Consider the following 20,678-nt stretch of genomic DNA (forward strand, 5'->3'; position numbering starts at 1 on the left):
AGTCATTATTAGATTGGTTTAAAAAACTAACAACAAGTAAAATTTTAGAAAACACAATACCTTTTTAAGTTTCAGGATTGCACGCTGTTTCAACTCTAATTCTTCACTAAACTGGCTTTTAATTTTCTCCAGTTCATTAACTTTTTTCCTCAGGGTTTTCTCCTCAGATTGCATTGTACACACCTGCAAGAAGACAGCAAGCAAAACTAACATTTAGTTATAAGCCTTTACAATCTCTGTCAGTTGTCTAACTAACCAATTACTTTAATTAAGAGTCAAATTTTTGCAAGCATCTTAGCTGAATTCCAGAGGCTGGAATTCTTCCGAGGGAAGGACTTTCACCATAGAATATTACATTTGAGAGAGGGGGGAAAAAAACTCCCTCAAATCCAGCCAAACCAATCTAAAAAAAATTCCACTCCTTAGAAAAACACCACAAAACCCAGACAAAGAAAATAATCCACTCCCAAAACACAAGAAACTCCAAACAAACCAGAAACCAGGAAATTGCCTAATTAAGCTACAATCTGGTTGTCTATTTTTAAAAAAAAAGATTTCTGACATGGGACCTTATCCACTTCTTGCTATTTCTCTAGCAGAGGATTATACACTGAATGCTGAGTAGGAAAGGCTGCTGGTGAAGATATTAATACTTTTTAAACTTCCAAGCTCAAACTCTTGCAAGTCTTCTGGATTTTAAGTTTTTGCAGTATCCCATGAGGTTCTAAAAAAACTTACTGCTTGCTAACAGCAAGCTAACATTTTATCAATGTTAATTGTCAGTATTGAGTTATTCCATTTTATTCATTTCTTCTCCCCACTCTTACTAGATAACATAGCTCAGATTTTTCACAAGTCTGAAGTCTGAGATTTTGAAGTCAACACAAATAACAACGTAAGAATACTGTTGTTATAAATATTATAAAATTCTTCTCCATAATCAGATTAGCCATAGTTTTACCAACTCTTTTTTAGTGGGTATTGATATAATATCTATAACCCTTCAATATGTGCACTAATCTGTGTTCTAACATCTGGTCTTCTTTTTAAAACTTCAATGGCTATGTATCTTAGGATTCAATGTTACTCTAAATGTATCACTCAAAATACCCCTGTATTTTGCACTTTTAACATTTGTAGCTTGAGATTTGTGAAAAAAGGTTTTAATAACAGAACCCCAAACCCAAACTTGCAGAAGAAACATTTTCCCTATGGTTACCAACCTCTTTTCGTACTTGCTGAATTTGTTTCTTGGCATCAGAAAATTTCTCTTTCAAATCTGCATATTCTTCCTCTTTCCTCTGCAAATCTTTTTCCAAACTTAGTGTAAGGGCAGAGCTCTCAGAAAGATCTTTACGTAGCCTTGGGTTAGAAATAAATAACATTAGGCTTACACATCTGAAAAAAGAGCTTTTACACATTAACTCAGACTCTTTGCTGGTTTTATTCGGGAACAAAATCTCAGCTTTAGCAGAAAAGCTTAAGAATTGTATTTCTGGATTTCAATTTCTTATATGATCCTAAAGTAACAAACTGCTTCAGATTCATTTCTGGACACTGACATTTTTAAAATATTATCTTTTTAAGCACAGTAGTGCAACCTTTTTTATCATTAGGTGACCTTGAAAAAAAGGAACAAGGCTAATATGAAACAAGTTTGAGCTTGATACTGCCATTCCAGTCCTTGTAAGGATCAAAATAAATAAAAATTCAAATAGACAAAACCAATAACATTGCAACAAGTACTGTCATTTCTTTCAGAAATGCAACAAAACTATTAGAAATCCACAAATAATTAATTTCCTTGTATGATCCTATTTCCCCATTCAATAGTTAAATGATTCATATATAAAAGAATATACAAATATGTCGGGAAAACACAGCCAGCAGAATATGTAAATATAAAATTCAAATAGTGTATTGAAACTTCCCAAAGAAGCAGATGGTTAATCAAGTTTATAAACAGGCAAATATGTTACCTTAAAGCAAACTGATGTTGACATAAGGCAGTTTTAACTTAAGTCAATTCTCAAAGAGCTATGAGTAATCTTATTATTTACTTACAATTCTATAGATTGTATTTGCTCATCCTCATTTTTCTCCTTTTCCTGGAGAGCACGTTTCATGTTCTCCAAGCTGTTTGTCAACTGCACAACTTCATCCTTCAGAGTTGCTTCTTGATCATTCAGTTCTTTCAGTTTTTTTTCTGAACCAGTACATTTCTCTTGGAGAGCTAATGTATTGCTCTGTAGATTTAAAATAGTAGATTCTTTTTCTTTAAGTACTTCTTCTAACTTTTTTATGTTGTCATCCTTAGTCCTAAAAGCTTCCAACAGGCATTCAAGATCTCTTATTTTTTCCTCATACCCAGTAACTTTCTCCTGAAACTGTGCAATTACTCTCTGATCTTCTGCAGCCTGTTTTTCAAAATCCTGAGTTTCCTTCAGGATTTTCTCTTGTAACTGATTCATAGTATCTTTTTCCTTCATAGACTGATGATCTTGATTTGCAATCTCACTTAATTTAATTTTTAGTTGATTATTGTAATTCTCACTATCATGAAGCCTCTTCTTCAAGTCTTTAAGTTGTTCAAGTAGTTCTTGAATCTGATGACTTTTTTGTGAAGAAGCCTTAATCATAATTTTGCATTCTTCCCAAATTATTTCAATACTGCGGTGAAAGGAGCTCTTCTGTTCCAGATCTGCTGTAGAAGCAGTTTGGGACTGCTGAGATAGAGGACTCATTTGAGCTGTCCCTGGTTCATCTTTTTGAGGGTCTAAGGAATCCTGTAGATGAACTAAATCAGTATCCATAGCATAAGACTCTGAGTGACATTTATACAACTCATCTACTTGGGACTGCATTGTTTTAATTTGGGACACTTTATCAACTATATGTTCTTCAGCAGCTGTTACTTGATTGTTTAGCTGAATAATCTTTTCTTCCTGTTCCCTATTTATAGTTTTCTGTTCGTCCAATTTGGAAACAACCTCCTGATAGTCAGCTTGACATCGTTTAAGTTCTTCACTTAAGCCAGAAGCCCTTTCTTCAGAAGCAGAGAGCTTGAGATGCAAGTTGGTTATCTGCCAACATAACTCTTCCTTTTTACTTTTTTCTCTTTGGCATTGCTCTTCAAGTGCAGCTATCTGACCTTCCAAGGTTTCAGTTCTTTCCTTCAGTGCTAGTAATTCTGCATAGGTCTCAGAATTGCTAGTTCTTGTTAGATCTAGAGAGTTGTTTTCCCAACTCCCTTTCCTGTCTCCTAAAAACCAAACATGAACAATTAAAAAAATGTCCATAGAGCTCAGGTTGTTTAAAATCAATAGCGCAAGTCTCTAGCAACACCAAATGACAATTACTCTACAGAAAATAATCACCATCTGAAAGTCACACTCTCACAACATTTTGCAGTCTTGAAGTAGTTAAAGCCCTCCGAGCTCTTTTTACTTCTTGGTCTTCAAGGCATAATGTGCAGAAGACTTCAAGCTTCTTATTCCAGCCTTTAGTCTACTCCACTAGCATAAAAATCTATCTAGTTTTGCCAGTATTTACAATTCACATACACATTCACAGTTACATCTAGTTTCTGCCTTCACAGATTGAACAATCCCTTTAAATAGAGCCAGCAATTACCCATCCTAGATTTAGAGGATCAGTTTGTGCAGTGCTTTTCTGAGAACTTTTATTCACACTCAGTATCCTGTTACTTTAAAAATGAAGCTAAAAATCTAGCACAAGTTTTGGGGTTTTTTTGGTAAGTCTTTAGAACTTTCCCCTTTTCTTTGTTCAATAGGTTTTTAAACTAGACAATAACATGTAATATGTTGCATGTAAAGTTCTCCAAAAAAATTCAAACATGTTAACTCAACCCTGAATTTCCATGTTTTATTAGCTTAAGACTAGGGTTTTTTCCCCAAAATAATGAGCAATTCTAACTAAAAATCACATGTATTTCATCACCTTCTAAAGTGACTCTAGCTGTATTTCACACCAGTGTTTTAGAGTCCAATTGTGTCCTTTTAGTGACATGCACGCTATATTTGAATATTAAATCAAGCCTGACTATCTCTAAGGATTAGGTCATCATAACTACGTACCCCAGGGAGATAGTATGGATTCTTGTGACTACTGCAACTACAGTAAGGTGGAGTTCAGCAGTCATCTCACTTTGAGACCATTAAGCATATAGGTCCATGTGTACTTCATGGAAACACCCTCTGAACAGATCCAACAGGTGTTATAGTCACTAACTTTGAGTCTTTAACAAAATTAGCAGTAGTGTTTTGGTTTTCAGTCATCCAAGTGCCCAGGACACTTCTTTCCTCTTGCTTTTCTGTAGCTTTTGTTTTAACAAGACACATCAAGTGCTCCTGCTCGATCAGCCACAACAGAAGCTTTACTGTAGCACATAAAGGCATACTTTTAAATCCTAGAAGATTACAAATTTTGGATTTAGGAAATGGTTTTCTGTGGGGATTGATTTACAGTTTTCTCTGAAAGCCCAGTTATGTAGTCACAAGAAAGCATATCAGACAAAATAGTAGGAGTACATACTCCTCACACTGGACTGGAATTCTGCATACTTCGCTAAAAGGGAAAGGTGCTGAGAGGTCTTAAGACATGCTTTGTGAAAATCACTAGTCTTTGGCTTCACTTGTACAAGTTTTACATTGGAAATGCCCTATTGGATCATGTGCCCTCAGTTCACTTAGCCCAATATTTTTACCTCCTTTTCCTATTATTGGTAGGCCCAGGCACTTCTGATGGAACTTTCCTGACATTGAAGAATTGAGACAATGCAACCCAGCTTGACCCTTTCACTATCTCTACATGAACCTGTTGGCTACTGGCCTATCTAACCACGCCTGCAATTGGAGAATCATCTGCATCTACTCACTTCTAAGGCAGTCAATATTAGAAGTTAAATACCCAGTGCAAGAAGGGCTTTGTTCATAGAATCACAGACTATCTTTAGTTGAAAGGAGCCACAAGGATCATTGAGAGCTGCTCTCCAGCCTCTCATTCCCTAGGACTATGTAAATCCAGGGTTGCCCTGTTGTCCCAGCTGCAGAATCCAGCACTTGTCTTTGTTAAACTTGACACAGTTGGTGATTGCCCAACCCTTTAATTTATCTATCCCTCTGCAAGGCCTCTCTGTCTTCAAGGAAGTCGACAGCTACCAGTGGTAAACTTACTTTGTGTAGCTTTGGGTCCTACATCCAAGTCATTAATGAAGATACTGAAGAGAACTAGACCTATGATGGAACTCTGCAGAACCCCACTAGGAACACATCACCAGCCTGTCATTAACCCCAGTTACTGCAACTCTTTGCACCATAAACTTACAACTGATCTACTACAATGAATGTTCCCATATTCTTTCACCACACATTGTAATGAACGATAGTGCAGTATTTAGTTTATTTACTGTCTGTAGCCTCAGTTTTCTGTGACCACGTGAATTTGACAATTCTCCTTTTACAGAGAAGGCCTTTCCCTCTCCTTTCATGTATGTTTTATGAGAAACTCAAGCTGAGCTGGGTAGGGGCAGACACCTCTTACAAATACCATTTTGTACAAGTCCCCTGTAGCTCAGTCTCACTTATTAATAGATTTTATTGACCTGATAGGCTCACAGATAAAGCAAGGGAAGCAAAATGATTGAAAGTGCAAGCATAAGAGCTGTACAAAGTAAGTAATTTGTGGATTTAAAATAATTTTACTTCTATTTGAGTTGGAAAGGTTTTCTCCCTTTGCCAGCACTGTCACCTTGACCAGAGCTGGTCTGTTCACAGTCATGCATGCAGAATGAAACATCAAGTTTCACAGCACATACTTTATGACTGAACAATCAGTAAGTCACTGACACTTTTGGTTCTTGCTTAGATAATTTTCAAAAAATTGAGCAGGAGATGCCACTTTCCCAGAAGTCCAGCAACAGCAAGTTTAGTACAAAAACAGCTGTTAAGAAATTGCCTAAGAACTACAGCTGGGTCTGCAAGTACATACATAGAGGAGAAAAATCATTGGAAAGGAAAGAGTCTAACTTTTATTTAAAACACTTAGGATTAAATAATATAGGACCTTCTACAAAAGATTATATTTGCAGAACAGTTATTTCTGTTTACAGTTTAACATAGCGGAACTCTTCTTCATAACGTGGTGTTTACGCCTCACAGCTTTTTTCTTCTGTTCTGGAATAGTAATCAAGTTTTTTTTGAAGACCCCCTGTTGAGTGATGGTAGAAATTTTACCTTTCTTTGTAGGTGGTTCTTCTGCAGTAGGCTTATTTTCAAAGCAACGTTTTCTTCCCACTTCCAATACAGTTTCCTTAAATTGGCTGCTTTCAATCACTTCATTAGAGTTTTTTTCAGCTAGTTCTGTCTCAAGGGTAGACAGAGTGTCGTCCTATGTTAAAATAGCATCAATTACTTTTAAATGCTTAATTTGTACAACTTCAAAGGCTTAGTAGTCTTGTACACACAAATATATTTACAAAACTATCAGGGTAAGGTGTTTAGGGGTTGTCAGAGAAAAAAGTCAGTTACAGACCAGTTACTTTAACCAAAAGCTGGTGAAACTTCAGACACTAATAAGCACAGCGCTTTGCATTGTACAGGAATCGGAGCAAAAGACTAGGAAACTGCAAAATGCAAGACTTGCATATAAGAGGAGTTAGTTCACCATCTGAAAATAATTTCCAATGTCAAGAGTTTTTCATCAATTCCCGATTTGTTCAAAGGGCAAACAGTCAGTTCTACAAGTTAATCACTTTCTTATCACGGTTGGTAGATTTGGGAGCTTCATCCTTCAGCAAAGCCACAAATCACTTTTGTCATGACAGATCTGATGCAATTTGAAAGCCTGGTCAGGTCTGCCATACATACTTTAGATATCTATTTGACTACATTTTTTACTTGCAAGATGGCAATAGATTGAGATTTGGGGTCATGTTTAAAATTTCATGCCTCACAGTCTCATAGAAACACTGGACAGTTAAAGCCTTGTCCTTGGAATAGTAATAGTAAGAAGTACCACAGTTCTCATCACTCTTGGATCATTTATACTATTGAAAAGTTAAGGTGTTGAGGGGCAGAGAGAGAGAGAGAATACAAGACTAAGTATGATCAAAGCTTTAAGTTTACAGTGGAAGAGAGAAATGGATCAGAGTACTGACTAAGTTTAATTTAAAACGTTACCAGAGCTATTTCAGGTTACTGGACACCAGGCTCAAATAAAAAAAAAGACAAACAATCCCCAAAACCCCATAACTGCATGTTTAGATTTTTTTCTTTAAGCCTGTATACACTTAGCCAAGGTAGTCTTCTGGCATTCAGCAGCTAGCAAGAGACTACACAGCTGCAAGTTTTATTAATCATATCAAAAGCAGAAATACCCACATCTTTTCTTATTTCAAACTCTGCTCAGTATATTCATATCATTGCTCTTCCTCTGAAAGTGTGCATGTATGGTGTGGGTGGAATACACTGACTTTTTTATTTTTGCCAATTTGTACAACACTGATCTTTTCACATTAATATTTGCTATCTTCAATTAAAATTGGCTTTTTGCTACAACAAAACCTCCTTTTCTTCCTCTTTCATTCAAGCAAAAACAGTGATGCAATTTCTCTATTCACACTGTTTAAGTTCTCACACTTTGAGTGAGGGTTATTTAATGGCTGTTTAGAGTCTTATCTAGAGTCAATAATACGTTCAGATTGCTGCTTCTGAAAGTCACAATTTTCACCCCCCCTGCCCCCACATTTTGCTGTGGCTTTCGTTTCAATGCCAATTGACCTTCTACTATTTCAAGCAACTAGCAATTATTTACAGAAATGTCAATTTCCCAAAGTAGCTAAATCCATTATAAGCACATACTAAAATTCTTTTGTGTAAAGACAATTGAGTTGTCTAAGACTTACAGTGTCTTTTAAGGTTTCTTCTGAACTGGTCATTAAACCTTGTAGTCTCATAATAACTTCATCTTTTTGCTTCACTATGTCTATTAATTCTTGAATTCTTTTATTCTGTATATTCATGTTCTTGGAAAAGAAAAAAAAGTAGTTCAGGCAGTGTTAAATTGTTAAATTATACCATGCATTTAGAAGCAACGTCAGTTAAACTATGCTTGATATTTAAAAAAAAAAAAAATAGAAGAACACCATAATAGCATCTTAAGTTACTGGAATGTAGTATTAAAGCAAATAATTTTGCATAAATTTTTTTTGAGAAAGTTACCTCAGTTGCTTCTTTAAGTTGCTCAGCAGACTCATCCAATTTAATCCTCTGTGTTCCACAATCTGTAACAGGAGAAAAGTCTGCATCAAGTAATCAGCCCTTACATAGCAATCCACTTTCTTGAATCTTCGGGTACCTCAGTAGTTTTTGAACAGATTTATTTTCAAGTTGAATTCTACTTATAGGACACATTTCAGGAAGTAGGGAATCAGTAATTCTGATGTTTTACCCCACAATTCCCAAGTCTGCAATTGATAGTTTGAAGTCTTGTCTTAAAAATGAAACAGCCAAGGCCTGTAGAATTGTTTAACCTGAACATGCAAAAACTAATTCATTACCAGTGCTATACATATGATTTGGTTCCAGATTTTTATTTCTATTTTACAGTAGTCAGTCTTTTTTATTGTGTGTGTGTCTTTCACATCACACTTAGACCCAGCTTACCTTTGGTTTTCTCTGCCAGCTGTTCTTTGGTCTCAATTAGTTCAGCAGTAATTTTTTCCAGCTGTTTTTCAAGACAACTTATAGTTTGCTGTGGGTCCTCTAGGGATACAATGTATTGGTGTGCTGCTTCTGCCTGATGTTTGATATCAGTGATATCATTCTGCAGAGAACCAATAATGCCCTCAAAATCAATGCAGGTACCTGGTCCTGTGCTACATTCTTCATCCTGAAAGATAATTTATATCCATTTAGAAACAGCAAATAATTACACAAAAGCCATTATTTCTACAGCAAATTTGGAAGACCATTATGAATTCAAACATATAGTACAGTTAATTCTGACTCCAGATCCATCTTGAGGGTTTATGTGCATTTTGATTGCCAGTTTCTGCCTACATTCACACACAACTCTCCGGTATCAAGTAATAGCTACTTAATTTTTATAATATTTAATGACTCAACATTACAATCCCCCTTATATGTCCACAAAAACATCACTAAAAATCCAAATTTACTATAAAAACTAGCATTTTTTAAAAGCCATGAGAACATTGAATGAACAGAGCCAGCAAATGGTTTTAGAAGGAATACACCTGAAATTTTCATGTATCAGTAAGTTTGTGAGGTAAAACAATTTTGTGGTAACTTTTCACATTAAGTTGAACTCAAAATACAGACTTTATATCTTCCTGTGTTTTTTAAAAACAAAGGATTTCAAATTAATAAGAGACAGCCCCCAGGTAAGAACCAAGTTATGGCTTAAGTGTATGGATAGTTCTCATCGTAGCTACAACTGCCCTGAGAGGAAAGTCTGTGACCACTCCAGTATAGTCCACATACAGGGCCTAAGATACCAGCTTCAAAGTTTGTAAAAAGACACTTAAAGCAATGGATTTTATATCATAACTGCAGTTTTCCCTCAATTTCTTTGTATGTAGTAATTTTCACTTAAGTGTTGGAGAAATGCGGAAAACCCCAAAGATTCCTGAATCCCAAGGTTCAGCAACTCTGCTTATTAAATGGGATAAACATATCTTGCTGAGAAAACTCTTACATGGCATGCAATTCCTTGATACCACCCCTCTAATTCTTAAGAAATACTGTGACCATAACAGGTAGTGATTAAAAGGGACATTTGTACCTACAGAAAATACCAGAGGTCCAGCTTGCACACTGCCAGGATGATCTTGTAATTCTTTTTTTTCATCTGCTTTTTTAGGATAACCATTTACAAGTTCCTTGAAGATTTCCAGGCGTTTTTCAGCATTTTCTTCAAGCCGTACTCGTTCATGAGCAAGGCACTCTCTAGAGCAGCAAAAATAAGTCAGCTAAAAGCCAGCAAGTAAGAGATGCTAAAAAGTTATAAATGCAGCTGCCTATAAACAAAGATGCTTTCTTCTTTATTTTGGCATAGCAAAACAATACACAAAACAATGCTGCTACACCAAAACAAAAGGTATATTTCTCTCACACACAAATCTCTAAAGAACAAGAGGAAGACAAATACACAGATTATGGATAGCACTTAAAAATACTTTTTCTAAGCTTCTTGAGCCAGAATATCTGTTCGCAGTATCACTAAGACCACACACAGTAACCAGATAATTTGCAAATGTCACTCCATCTTCAGACAACCTATCAAAGCAACTCTTCTCTTAGAAAGAGCTCCACAAGAAGAAACGCTGCTTACAAGTTATACACACACACCCCTTTTACCCATCCCACAGAAACATTTCTACACAACATTTTTCCTAAGCTGACAGTCCAAACAGAAACTGATACATTAACAGATACAGTAGAAGATCAGGTCTAGTAGAAGAGTGTGGTCTCTCACAGCCAAGAGAGATTAAAGAAATAAGTGAATTTACTCTTATTTTCTTAACCAGTAACTTTAAAATCACTTAGAGCCAGCTTACTTGAAATCTATTTCCCGCTCAGCAGAATACTGGGTAAATTCTTGTACCACTTCTTCACGAATTTTTAGTTCCAACAGTAATTTATTCTTCTTTTCAGTAATAAGTTTGTTCTTCAGTTCTTCTACGAGACACAGCAGTTTCTAGAATTACAATTAGTATTGAGTTCTTAATAAAGAGTTTCCTGGAAGTGAGATTTTTCCCATTCCTCAAACACTACAACACTTTACTCTCCAGCTAGTAAAAGTTTTTCCAGTTCTTTTATTAGCTTATACATAAAAAGGAGGATTCACAAGTGGATTAACTATCTGTTTGGTACTAACAGCAATTTTAAGTTTGTACAGAGGGGGCATTTACAAAGAACAGTAAGTTTTAAACAAAAATTCTTGAAGTTATCTTTAAAAACAGGCTTAAGATCCACAGAATTTGGCCTTTTTTCCCCAGATGTTTATTTTTGGGGCAGTATTAGTGAAACCTGCACAAAACTGTCTCTAGTCTGCTGTTCCCTCCTTCTTGTTGTCCCTAGAATTGACTGTTCCTTCAAGAACAGTTTCCAGAGTTTTCTTATGCATAAAATACCAAAGGAACAATCTTTTGTATTTCTGAAAACCAGATGATACTTTCTGTGCATTGACCATAGAATACCAAAAGAAGAGAAAGCCAAAGCTGTAATTCTTACTGCTTAGTCTATACTTTGACACATTTCATAGTTTTCACACAATAAGCACTAAGTCATAAGTAATCCCACTTGTAGTTCTAAACACTAGATTTAGTGATAAGGGTGATCAGAAAAAAAAAAAGAAGGGTGAGAGATGGGGGAAAACAGAAGAATACCTTGCTTCGAGGCTGCACACTACTCTAATTCTTAAAGTAGCCCTGGCACATACCATATATTCTTCTTTTCCAATAACAACTTTATTTTCTTCATTTTTCCGCACTGCGTCCTCTCCTGACATACTGTGCTGCTCCTCCATCTCATCATCATCATCTTCCAGTACATCTTCCAAGGTTCTGTCCCATAGGATAGTAGCTCTTTTCCTTGGAATTGGCATTTTAGTGACATTAAGCAGTGATGATTCTCCTGCCAATTTCTGGTCAAATGACTGATCTTGAGGAAGAAGAGATGTGTCCATAACTAAAACCTACCCAGAAAATAAAGAACAAAGTTATTAGTACTTTTTAAACCTCCACTGGCACTTTGAAGACATACCTCTTGCACTCTCCTATAGGTCTCCTGAGCATATGCAGTCTATCCTCTATTCAGTCAGTACTAACACCAGTTTCCAGAAGGAGTAAAAAGTTGTCATCTTATAGTCTAACCCTTCCTTTGATCCCAGGACACTAAATTTCACTAGCTGGATAACTTACAAGAGGGTTGCCATCTCTTGCACCAAGAGATTTCTCTATTTTCCTTTTTCCAAACTCTGAGTTTCTAGTTGCATTACGTGAATACCATCCTACAAATTCTATTTCTTGTACCCTTACAATCTGCTCCTTCTGGTGCTGCACTTAACCTGCCCAAATTCAAAGGTATGGATCTAACCTGTCAACAAAACTTTTCCAAGCTTCCATTTAGACTGCAGCACTGATCCCCAATACTTTTACCTTCCAAATCTGCCAAAGTTTTATCACTGCACTTACTTCTACTCACTCTACTTCCACCCTCCAATTGAACCCTCTGTGAACATAAAGATGACCTTTCAAACTCTCCGGTGCTCAGTCTGTTTTATCACTATTTCAGGGGAGCAATATTCCAAATTGAGACAGCAGTAGGATACTGGACAGCTAGAAGTGCTCCTACATGACAGCATATTATGACTACAAAAGAAATTCACCTACATCTCAGGGAATTTATTCCAAATATAGTAACGTGTTTTCTAAAGCAAATCAAAGTTACTGAGCAACAAGATAAATGACAACACACTTACTTTTTGTGCAATGGCTGAGAACTTTAGCACATTGAGTGTTTCATCATATGCTGAAGCACATTGGCTTATGTTTACTATCATGTATACCTTCCCCTTTCCACTTAAGAATCCTTGAAGGAAATGAGTTAACTTACTTTCCCGAAAGGGAATGTGCTGCTGCAACCTTTAAAGACAAAAGAACAGATGATCAGAAGTTTAATAAATTCCAATCAGTGCAAGAGCCATTCAGGCTGAAGACTTGAAATATGTGAAAAAGCATCAGTCTTTAAATCAATTAAAATTGTTTTGAACTAGGTACAGCTGTTTGTGAAGACATTGTGCAGCTGTGGTGACTTCTGCTTTACATTTTTTCTCTGGTACACTACAGCAATACAATCAATGGAAAGTCTCACACTAAGTGTTCAACATTTAGCCTACAGTAGGTCACATAGCCTCATGCTATGTCAAACCACACCCCACACCTTTCTTTTCTCTTACACATTCAATAAAAGTACTTATATAGTTCTAGACATGCAGCATCCAACATTATCAGAGATCTCTCTCACCCTATATCATACCTCAAAACAGACAATAGCAAGTGTCTAGGTAAGAATACAAGGATACACCAAACACAAGGAGATACTTCTCAGAACTTTATCTCTAATCCCCTAGGAGTTTGGCAGCTGTATCCTTGAATTGAACAGCTGGTGATGTAGTTTTTAAGGCCTATAGAAAATGTTATAGGAATTCCTAAAACATTACTAAATACACACTTGTCATGAAATGGGTTGCCTTCATTTTGGACACATGACAGCTATTCAGTAACAGGAACAGTGCTACAGAACTCAGCAAGATAGTGACACTGCTGCCAGAATACACATATGGCTCAGAAGTAGCTTTGCCACACAACCGATAAACAAGAACTGTTTCCAACAAAGTTACTGCTTCCCATTCCACTGGCAAGGGACATGTATTAATTCAGAACATTTCTTCTATATCTTTAAAATTCCACATTATTAGGATCAGAAAGTTATGTTTTATGTACATTAATGGCCCTCTACACAGCTGCTAGTTTCAATGCATCCTTCCTACGTGGAAAGGTCAGGAAGGTAAAAATCAAATAAATTCACAAAACACAGAGCTCATCAGGAACACACTAGCAAAGCTTTTCCATCTTAAGGTGTGATAGGCTTCAAATATGCTGTCAAGAGCTGTTATGGAGTAAGTGAATTTGGCAAAGCACATCCAGGCATATCAAAAACAGCAGAGTTCATTTAACTTCTCAGGCAGAAATAGATCTTCAAATGAAAACGTGTGGAGGAAACAGTTCCTGGACAGTTACTACACTGGTTTTTATACAAATAACTTTTTGTATTATTTCACTCTTATTTAGATCTTCAGGCTGGGGCATAAATAATGGGAAGGCTTTCTTTTGTCAGCATATTGTTAGCTAGAGCAGGAGAGCATTGAAATTATGTCACAGTTTAGAAATAGCAGATAAATTCTGTGAAAGAGTGCACAGTCATGACAGCATTGCAATATCCTGCTCATGAGAAATGTCATCAATGGAAGTATGCAGAAGACGGATAGTTACTCACCAAAGTAGTAACGAAAGGCTGAAAATTTGACTCTGACATTAGTGAAAACAGTGTTTTAAACTTGTTCCAAAGTTTGTTTGATAAGCCAAGCTCAGACAAAGAAAGTTAAATTGCTAAAATCTGTGATAGCATGTTTAATGGATATTATAAATTGAATGATTTAATTAAAAAGCAAAACACAAAGTAAGTTTAAAGATCATTTTGATACATCAACAAGACTACAGTTTAGATTTACTAGGTTTATACATCTTTTCTGCCAAAAATTTAAGTGTCACTATTGTATATTTTTCACAATAGCTTTTAAATGTTGTAGGCAATACCTAAAGAACATAACCAGTTTGCAATTCATAAAAGGACTTACTTTGACTGTTGACAGTTCTTGAGTGCATTAATACACTTGCCTAGAGTCAGGAGAGAGGTATTTATATTTCCACTCTCTTTCAATCTGTCACCTTCATTGCGGGTCTTGGTATATCTTTCTGAACCAGCGAGATCACAAAATGACAATCTGAAAGCCAACCAGGAAAACTCACTTTATTTACAAGATGAACAAATTATTCACTTTTCAAAATAATCCCTTTTTTCATCCTTCTCAAAGATGCTTCCCAACCAAATTTCCCCCTATTTCCCCTGAAACATTTTTCCTACATGCTTACTACTCCACCACCCCAGCCTCCTCATCCTGTTCTTTCTAAGGACTTGCATGAGTTCAGGAGTTAGCAGGCTGGCAGAACCCTGTGCTGATCAGAGTGGACAAGGTGGAGAACAGCACTGCAACCTGTCAGCCTGAGAGAGAGGGCCAAGGACTGTATGAGAGTAGTGAGGCCACCATACATGTAGGAAGCTCCCCCAGTAAGCACTGGGTGCATAGTGCAGTACCAGGATATCAACATGGAAGATAACTGACAACTTCCTCACAAGAGAGACTGTTCTGAACTTACTCATTGACTCGGGTCACTCGTGGTACTCCTAAATCTTCAATTTTTAGTAGTTTAACTGTGAATATGCTGTGACTAAAAAAGAGAAATTGAAATCAGAAGAGAAATGATGAAGAAGACCAATCCTTTCAAAATATTTTTAGCCTCCACATTTGTTCAAAATGTTGAACCTGTCAATATAGCTAAGCATATACTATCAGATACAAACTTTTAAAGAGATGTTTATGTAGCATTTATATTGCTTTTTCCACACACATTTAGATGGAATAAAGTGCTTCTGTATAGAGTATTTGAAAAAATGCTGTTAGCTTTAGTACCTGTTCATCTTATTGAAGGATTGAATCCTTTTGGCTTAAAGTATTGTGTCACATACTACTAAAGGACACCAAAACTGAAACCTAGAAATCTAGATCATGTTAAAGCCTCTTCCCTTCCTGAAAGCCATAAGCAGTATCTTAGTTTCTCCTTCTTTTCATACATCATCCTATGCCCAATGCTATTCCAAATGTTTCTTACCTTCTGCTGGAGCAATTATTCAGTTTTGTGCTTGCAATACTCTGGTGTTTCAACCCCACTTTTAGAAGCCTAAAAGCTTCTTTAGAGTCAGAAATCTGAACCCACTGCAGACCTTTAAGAAAAAAAAAATAAGATAGTTTTGAAAATAACATTACCAAAGTGAGTATTAAGGGGATAATGTATGCACAGCAACAATATTCCATTTACTTGAGGCTTTTACCACAACCGCTGTTACATGATGACAAATAAGATCAAAATGCCTCTTCTCACAGGAAAGGACAAGTATATTACATTATTTCATTGTATTAGCACTCTAAATTAAATTAAAATTCAAATTAAGTGAGCAACCTTAGCCTGAGCACTGAAAAGCCCTATACTCATGTTCAGCAAGACAGAATTCTACCTGGACAGCTTCTCTATTTCACACTACAGTCAGGGAGGAGGGAGAAGGGAGGAAGGGGAAGTCCTTTGTACATCTTTCAGGGCCATTGACTTAACAGAAAAAGATCAGAAGAACTTTGTCTGCAATGTGATGACCACATGCCTAGGTATGTACTAGGTATTATCTATAATTCTACCAAAGAACATTGTAGCCTCTACTAAATTAGAGATCACCAAAACTGTATTAAAGAATACCAGTTGTGATCAAGAAAAAACAAGAAAATCATCAAAATTTTTTTCTTCAGTAACATCATGAACAGCCCTACTTTTCAAAGCTTTATAAAAAAAAGATCATGAAAAGCAGCAGGCTGAACCCCTACAAAAAAAGCCTTTAATCTAGAATTGGTGCCTTGATTGTTCAAAGAATTGCAGCAAATGAAATGAGTTTAAAACCCTATTTTTCCTCATGACCTGAAACAGGCATTGAACTGTTATTTCGAGTTCTGTTAACTCCTCACACTCCCACAACCCAAAAGAAAATTACAGGTTTGATTAGAGTGCTGTAAAATGCAATTTGAAGTCAGACTGAACTTTCTTAAATATTCTCTGAAGTCTGCTTCTCTACTGAAAATACTGAAAACAAACAAACAAAAATCCCCAAATCTGTTGAGCCAATTAAAATACAGTTAAGAACTACTGGAGTATTTAAGAAAATGGAAAAAAGCAAATCACTAACACATTTGTCAACTGTTTCCAATATTTATCCTATTTCAAAGAAATAGAGGCAATGGAGAGCATGGCAGCTTCTAACAGTTACAGTCACCCAAGGGAGGCATTTCCAATGCCACAGTGAATGTAGTTAGGAGTTTTCTCATCCAGAAAGAAGCATTATTACAGATAGGTCCATTTTTCAAATTACGTTTGGCTATTTGCACCGTATTCTATTCACCTTTTACAAAAGAACATCCCTTGATGTCTTGAGCAAGGCGCAGCGTTTTTCTTTTCTTGTCATTTGATATAGGAATCAGTAGATCATAAAAACACTCATTGTAAATCTCAAAAAATGAAACCCAAACAGAAAACTTGATGTAATTTGTTGCAGTTGTGGTAGATTGTTCTGAGTCTTTTGAGATATCTTCCAAATCTGCCAAGTACAAATTATTACAAGTCAACACAGACCTGGTAAGGCAAATTTCATTAAGCAAATTAACTGAAAATTGATATTACAGCAACCTTCTAAAAAACCCTTAACTCATACAAAAATCCATCGAAGTTCCCACCCCTGTTCTTAAATGTCTGGAAGTCACATGCTTAACCTACATATTTACTGTACCACTTCCTTTTCCATTTTTAAATTCTCTCAAACACACAAAGCTTGGTTACAATTATCCAAGTCTCCTCAAGATCTTTAGAAGACAGAAAATTAAACTGAGAAGCATACTTGATTTTGGGTTTTTTTAAGCAAATCTAGTCTTAGACATTTTTTAAATGCTAGAATTAGGTGTATAAAATTACATACAAGAATTCTAAAAGCCTGTCAGAATTACCACTAGGGTCCATAGCATAAGTAGTACTACTTTTCCTTGCCTTAGTTTCAGCTCATTTAATGCCTTTTTGGGTGTTCTAACCATTTTATCCTCAGGTTTTCTACCTAGATAACTTGCTCACTATGCAATTCACAGGCATACAAAAACGGACAAGTAGTCATTTTATTATCAACACAGGCCCAAAGTCAGTTATTGACCCTTAAGAAAGCTTCTTTGACAGCTTTATTTGCAATTCTTCATATGAAACATACCCTTGGAATCAACAGGTGCGTTGCTATTAGTGCTTATCTGATGGTCGGCCTACAAAAAAAATCCAGAAACTTTAAAATATACTGTTGAGAATACATTACATTTCAAGTTACTTTTCCAACAGTTCTACTGTACTACTAAATAGGAATACAGCATGGTTGCAACATGCCAATAGAAAGATCATGTCCTGTTGAAAGCACCTGTACGCTACATTTGAAAGGGCTGTTCTTACTCATTCCTGACACTGCCCTTACATCAGTATGTGGCATTTCAGCCTGTGGAATCAGAAGCAGTCTAGCCACAGAAAACACAGAGAGGTGGGAGCCCACACAGAAACATGGTGATTTAACAGGATGATTTGCAAGAGTCCAGTTGCAGTTTATACAATAGTTTTAAACCAGTAAATCTCAAGACCCATGAATTTTTTGTTATTGGTATTTTGCCAATATAGGAATTCATATTTTACAGCTTACTAGGCCAACCCTCAGAAATAGAAGGAAATGCAGAACACTCGTTCACTTAAGAATTTAAATGAGCAACCTATTGCCTCCTGTACCTGCTTGAAATAAATGATAGTTGAAATAAAATCAAGGTTTTAGAAAGGAAATTTTCTTCTTCGGAACTATTAAAAAAATAAAAGTAAGTAAACCAATCAAATCCCTATAACTAGAGCTTATAAGCTTCATACACTTGTGCTTCCTTCCCAGTCTTAGTTTTAGTTCGTGAGTTTCTTTTAGGCCCAGATCTGTAAGTGGAAGTGTCTAAAGAAATGAAATTCATTTACAAAAACAAGTATACTTAACAAGGCTAACACAAAATAAAAACCAGGTATGGTTTTTCATCAGGTTTTTTTAGTGTTTTGTCAAGAGTATACTTCATATAAAGCTGGGATTCTGTTAAGTGCTCCTGAAATAATGAAATACTTGTGTAAACAAATTTTTTAGGTTTAAGCTTTACCCGTATAAAACACCCACCCACACCTCTCTCTGTCAAAGTAAATGCAAACTTTGCCAGCAAATTTATAAGTATTCCTGTTATAACCACAGAGGGGACATATATATGCTTTCAAACACACATGTGAGAGGCTTTTCTAAAGTCCTTTCTGAAGACTGTCAGAGCTAGATTTAAATACAACTCCCCTGTAACTCTAATTGGACTAAACAGCTTTAGAATTCCAAGAAACTCATAAAACTGGAGTGTATTTCTGGACTGGTCAACATTGAACTGTAAGAATAAAGGCCAGCAGAAACCCCTTTTTAATTCAAATCTGTAAGTCCTCTATCATTATAGCTCTGCTGTTTCAAATAAATTTTTGCTTCCTTTGAGGGTATTTACCAAACTGAAAAAGAGGAAAACAACCTCAAAATCATTAATTTCTTTCAAGTACCTTGAAAGACAGTAAGTTCTTTAAAGGATCAGACCTATTAGCATCCCCAAAGATGGAAAGGAGACTATTTGCATGCAGTTCTTATTAAGCAGCAGTAACCCCAGAGGATAAATTATCAGTGCTCAAGCTACAGAACTAAAAAAAGCTTAGAGTTTACATGTCCATCAAGTATTCAGCCATAAGAAAGAAATCCACAGGAGAATAGGAGTCATCAGCTTCATTGCTTACTTTACTGCTCATCTGAAAAGCTGTCTGACAGCAAATAGACACATCCATGCTAAATACAGCTAGTCTCTTCTCACTGAAAAGTGAAGAACATGGAGCTATCTAAAGATTCATGTATTCATCAGTGCAGAAAGTGCTCCTCTACCTCTTTTATTAGGCGAAGCAGTGAATTTTTAATGGCAGTTTCTTCTCTCAGTTGGTTTTCAGTCAGCTTTACATAATCTCTACACCGATGGGGTTTGAGATCCATCACTGTGTATAACTTTCCTTCAATCCTTTTAAACAACAGATCCAAGGCCCTTGGCAGAACACCAACATCATCTTCTGTCCCTGAAAGAACATACAAAAGAAAAATCCTAATTATTATGATGAACAAGGTATATAGATAAACAAAGACAGGAAAAATAAGATATCCCAAGGCATACATGAGAAATTCGGAGGCAACTTCAAGCATCAATCAGTGCTGGTTTTTTGTATTCTGAAGGTAACAGAAATGCCATTTGAGTGTTTTAAGGGGTATTTGGCTTTCAGCTACAGTTCATGCTCTACACCAATAACCAGTATAACATAAAATAAAAACTGCTGGAGTATTCTGCATAAGCTTAGCCTAGATGGGAAACAAAGAAAATCCCACAATCAGCAGACATTTAATAAATATTTACAGTTTTTCAATTCTATTTCATGTGCTGTCTTCACTCTCCAAGGAAGCAACCTAGAAACAAAACTTATAATTGACCTTTCAGCTGCTGTCCTCTAGTAATTCCACAGACCCTACAAAAAACTTCTAAAAGTCTTGTGAAGACTTACTTCTTTCCCTGTCCCAGACCCTTTTCTCAACATACTACTTTTGCACCTGAACGACAAAAAGGAGTTAAATGAAAGCCTCAGTGCAGACTTATCTTTCTGAATCAAAGTTTAAAAAGGGTTCACTTTTTTGTATTCTATAAGTCCTATAACCAGAGAAAAGAGGAGAAACTATTGTCCTCTCTCAGACTAATAAATTTCTCCTGCTCTTGAGACAGGACATTTAAGTTACAGCACCAGATGTGACCCCTAACTCAGAAGTTATATAAAATGTGGTTGGCACTCAAATCACAAGATAGTCAACAAATAACATAGTAAGTTTAAGTACTGTTGCATTGCATGCAATTCTCCTCATCTCCTCTCTAATAATTTTTTGTTTATTGCAATGCCACTTGTAACTCAACCTAACACAAACAAAGTAACAGTCCCTGGTGAACAAGAAACAATCCTAAAAAAGCTGCTTCATCTTTCACTCAAGTCCTTTGCCATTAACTGAATATAGGCTCCCATATAATGCTAAAGTGGAATA

General features: G+C 36.1%; 1 protein-coding gene across 4 annotated transcripts in view; it reads right to left on the minus strand.

The window, feature by feature from the left end:
* Positions 1–20,678, minus strand: part of KIF20B (kinesin family member 20B) — a 39,777-nt gene that overhangs the window by 12,068 nt on the left and 7,031 nt on the right. For all 4 annotated transcript variants that reach the window (XM_071563232.1, XM_071563233.1, XM_071563234.1 and 1 more), the window contains exons 6-22: positions 19,491–19,675; positions 17,736–17,784; positions 16,887–17,081; positions 15,557–15,668; positions 15,044–15,115; positions 14,464–14,610; positions 12,526–12,688; positions 11,485–11,739; positions 10,601–10,740; positions 9,830–9,989; positions 8,685–8,910; positions 8,241–8,302; positions 7,925–8,044; positions 6,255–6,408; positions 2,065–3,262; positions 1,224–1,362; positions 61–183 (exon numbers count right to left, since the gene is read on the minus strand). In XM_071563232.1, coding sequence (XP_071419333.1) covers positions 61–183; positions 1,224–1,362; positions 2,065–3,262; positions 6,255–6,408; positions 7,925–8,044; positions 8,241–8,302; positions 8,685–8,910; positions 9,830–9,989; positions 10,601–10,740; positions 11,485–11,739; positions 12,526–12,688; positions 14,464–14,610; positions 15,044–15,115; positions 15,557–15,668; positions 16,887–17,081; positions 17,736–17,784; positions 19,491–19,675 — 3,500 coding nt within the window. The remainder of the gene's footprint in view (positions 1–60; positions 184–1,223; positions 1,363–2,064; positions 3,263–6,254; positions 6,409–7,924; positions 8,045–8,240; positions 8,303–8,684; positions 8,911–9,829; positions 9,990–10,600; positions 10,741–11,484; positions 11,740–12,525; positions 12,689–14,463; positions 14,611–15,043; positions 15,116–15,556; positions 15,669–16,886; positions 17,082–17,735; positions 17,785–19,490; positions 19,676–20,678) is intronic.

Source organism: Pithys albifrons, chromosome 9, assembly GCF_047495875.1.
Source record: "Pithys albifrons albifrons isolate INPA30051 chromosome 9, PitAlb_v1, whole genome shotgun sequence".
Classification (NCBI taxonomy): Eukaryota; Metazoa; Chordata; class Aves; order Passeriformes; family Thamnophilidae; genus Pithys; species Pithys albifrons.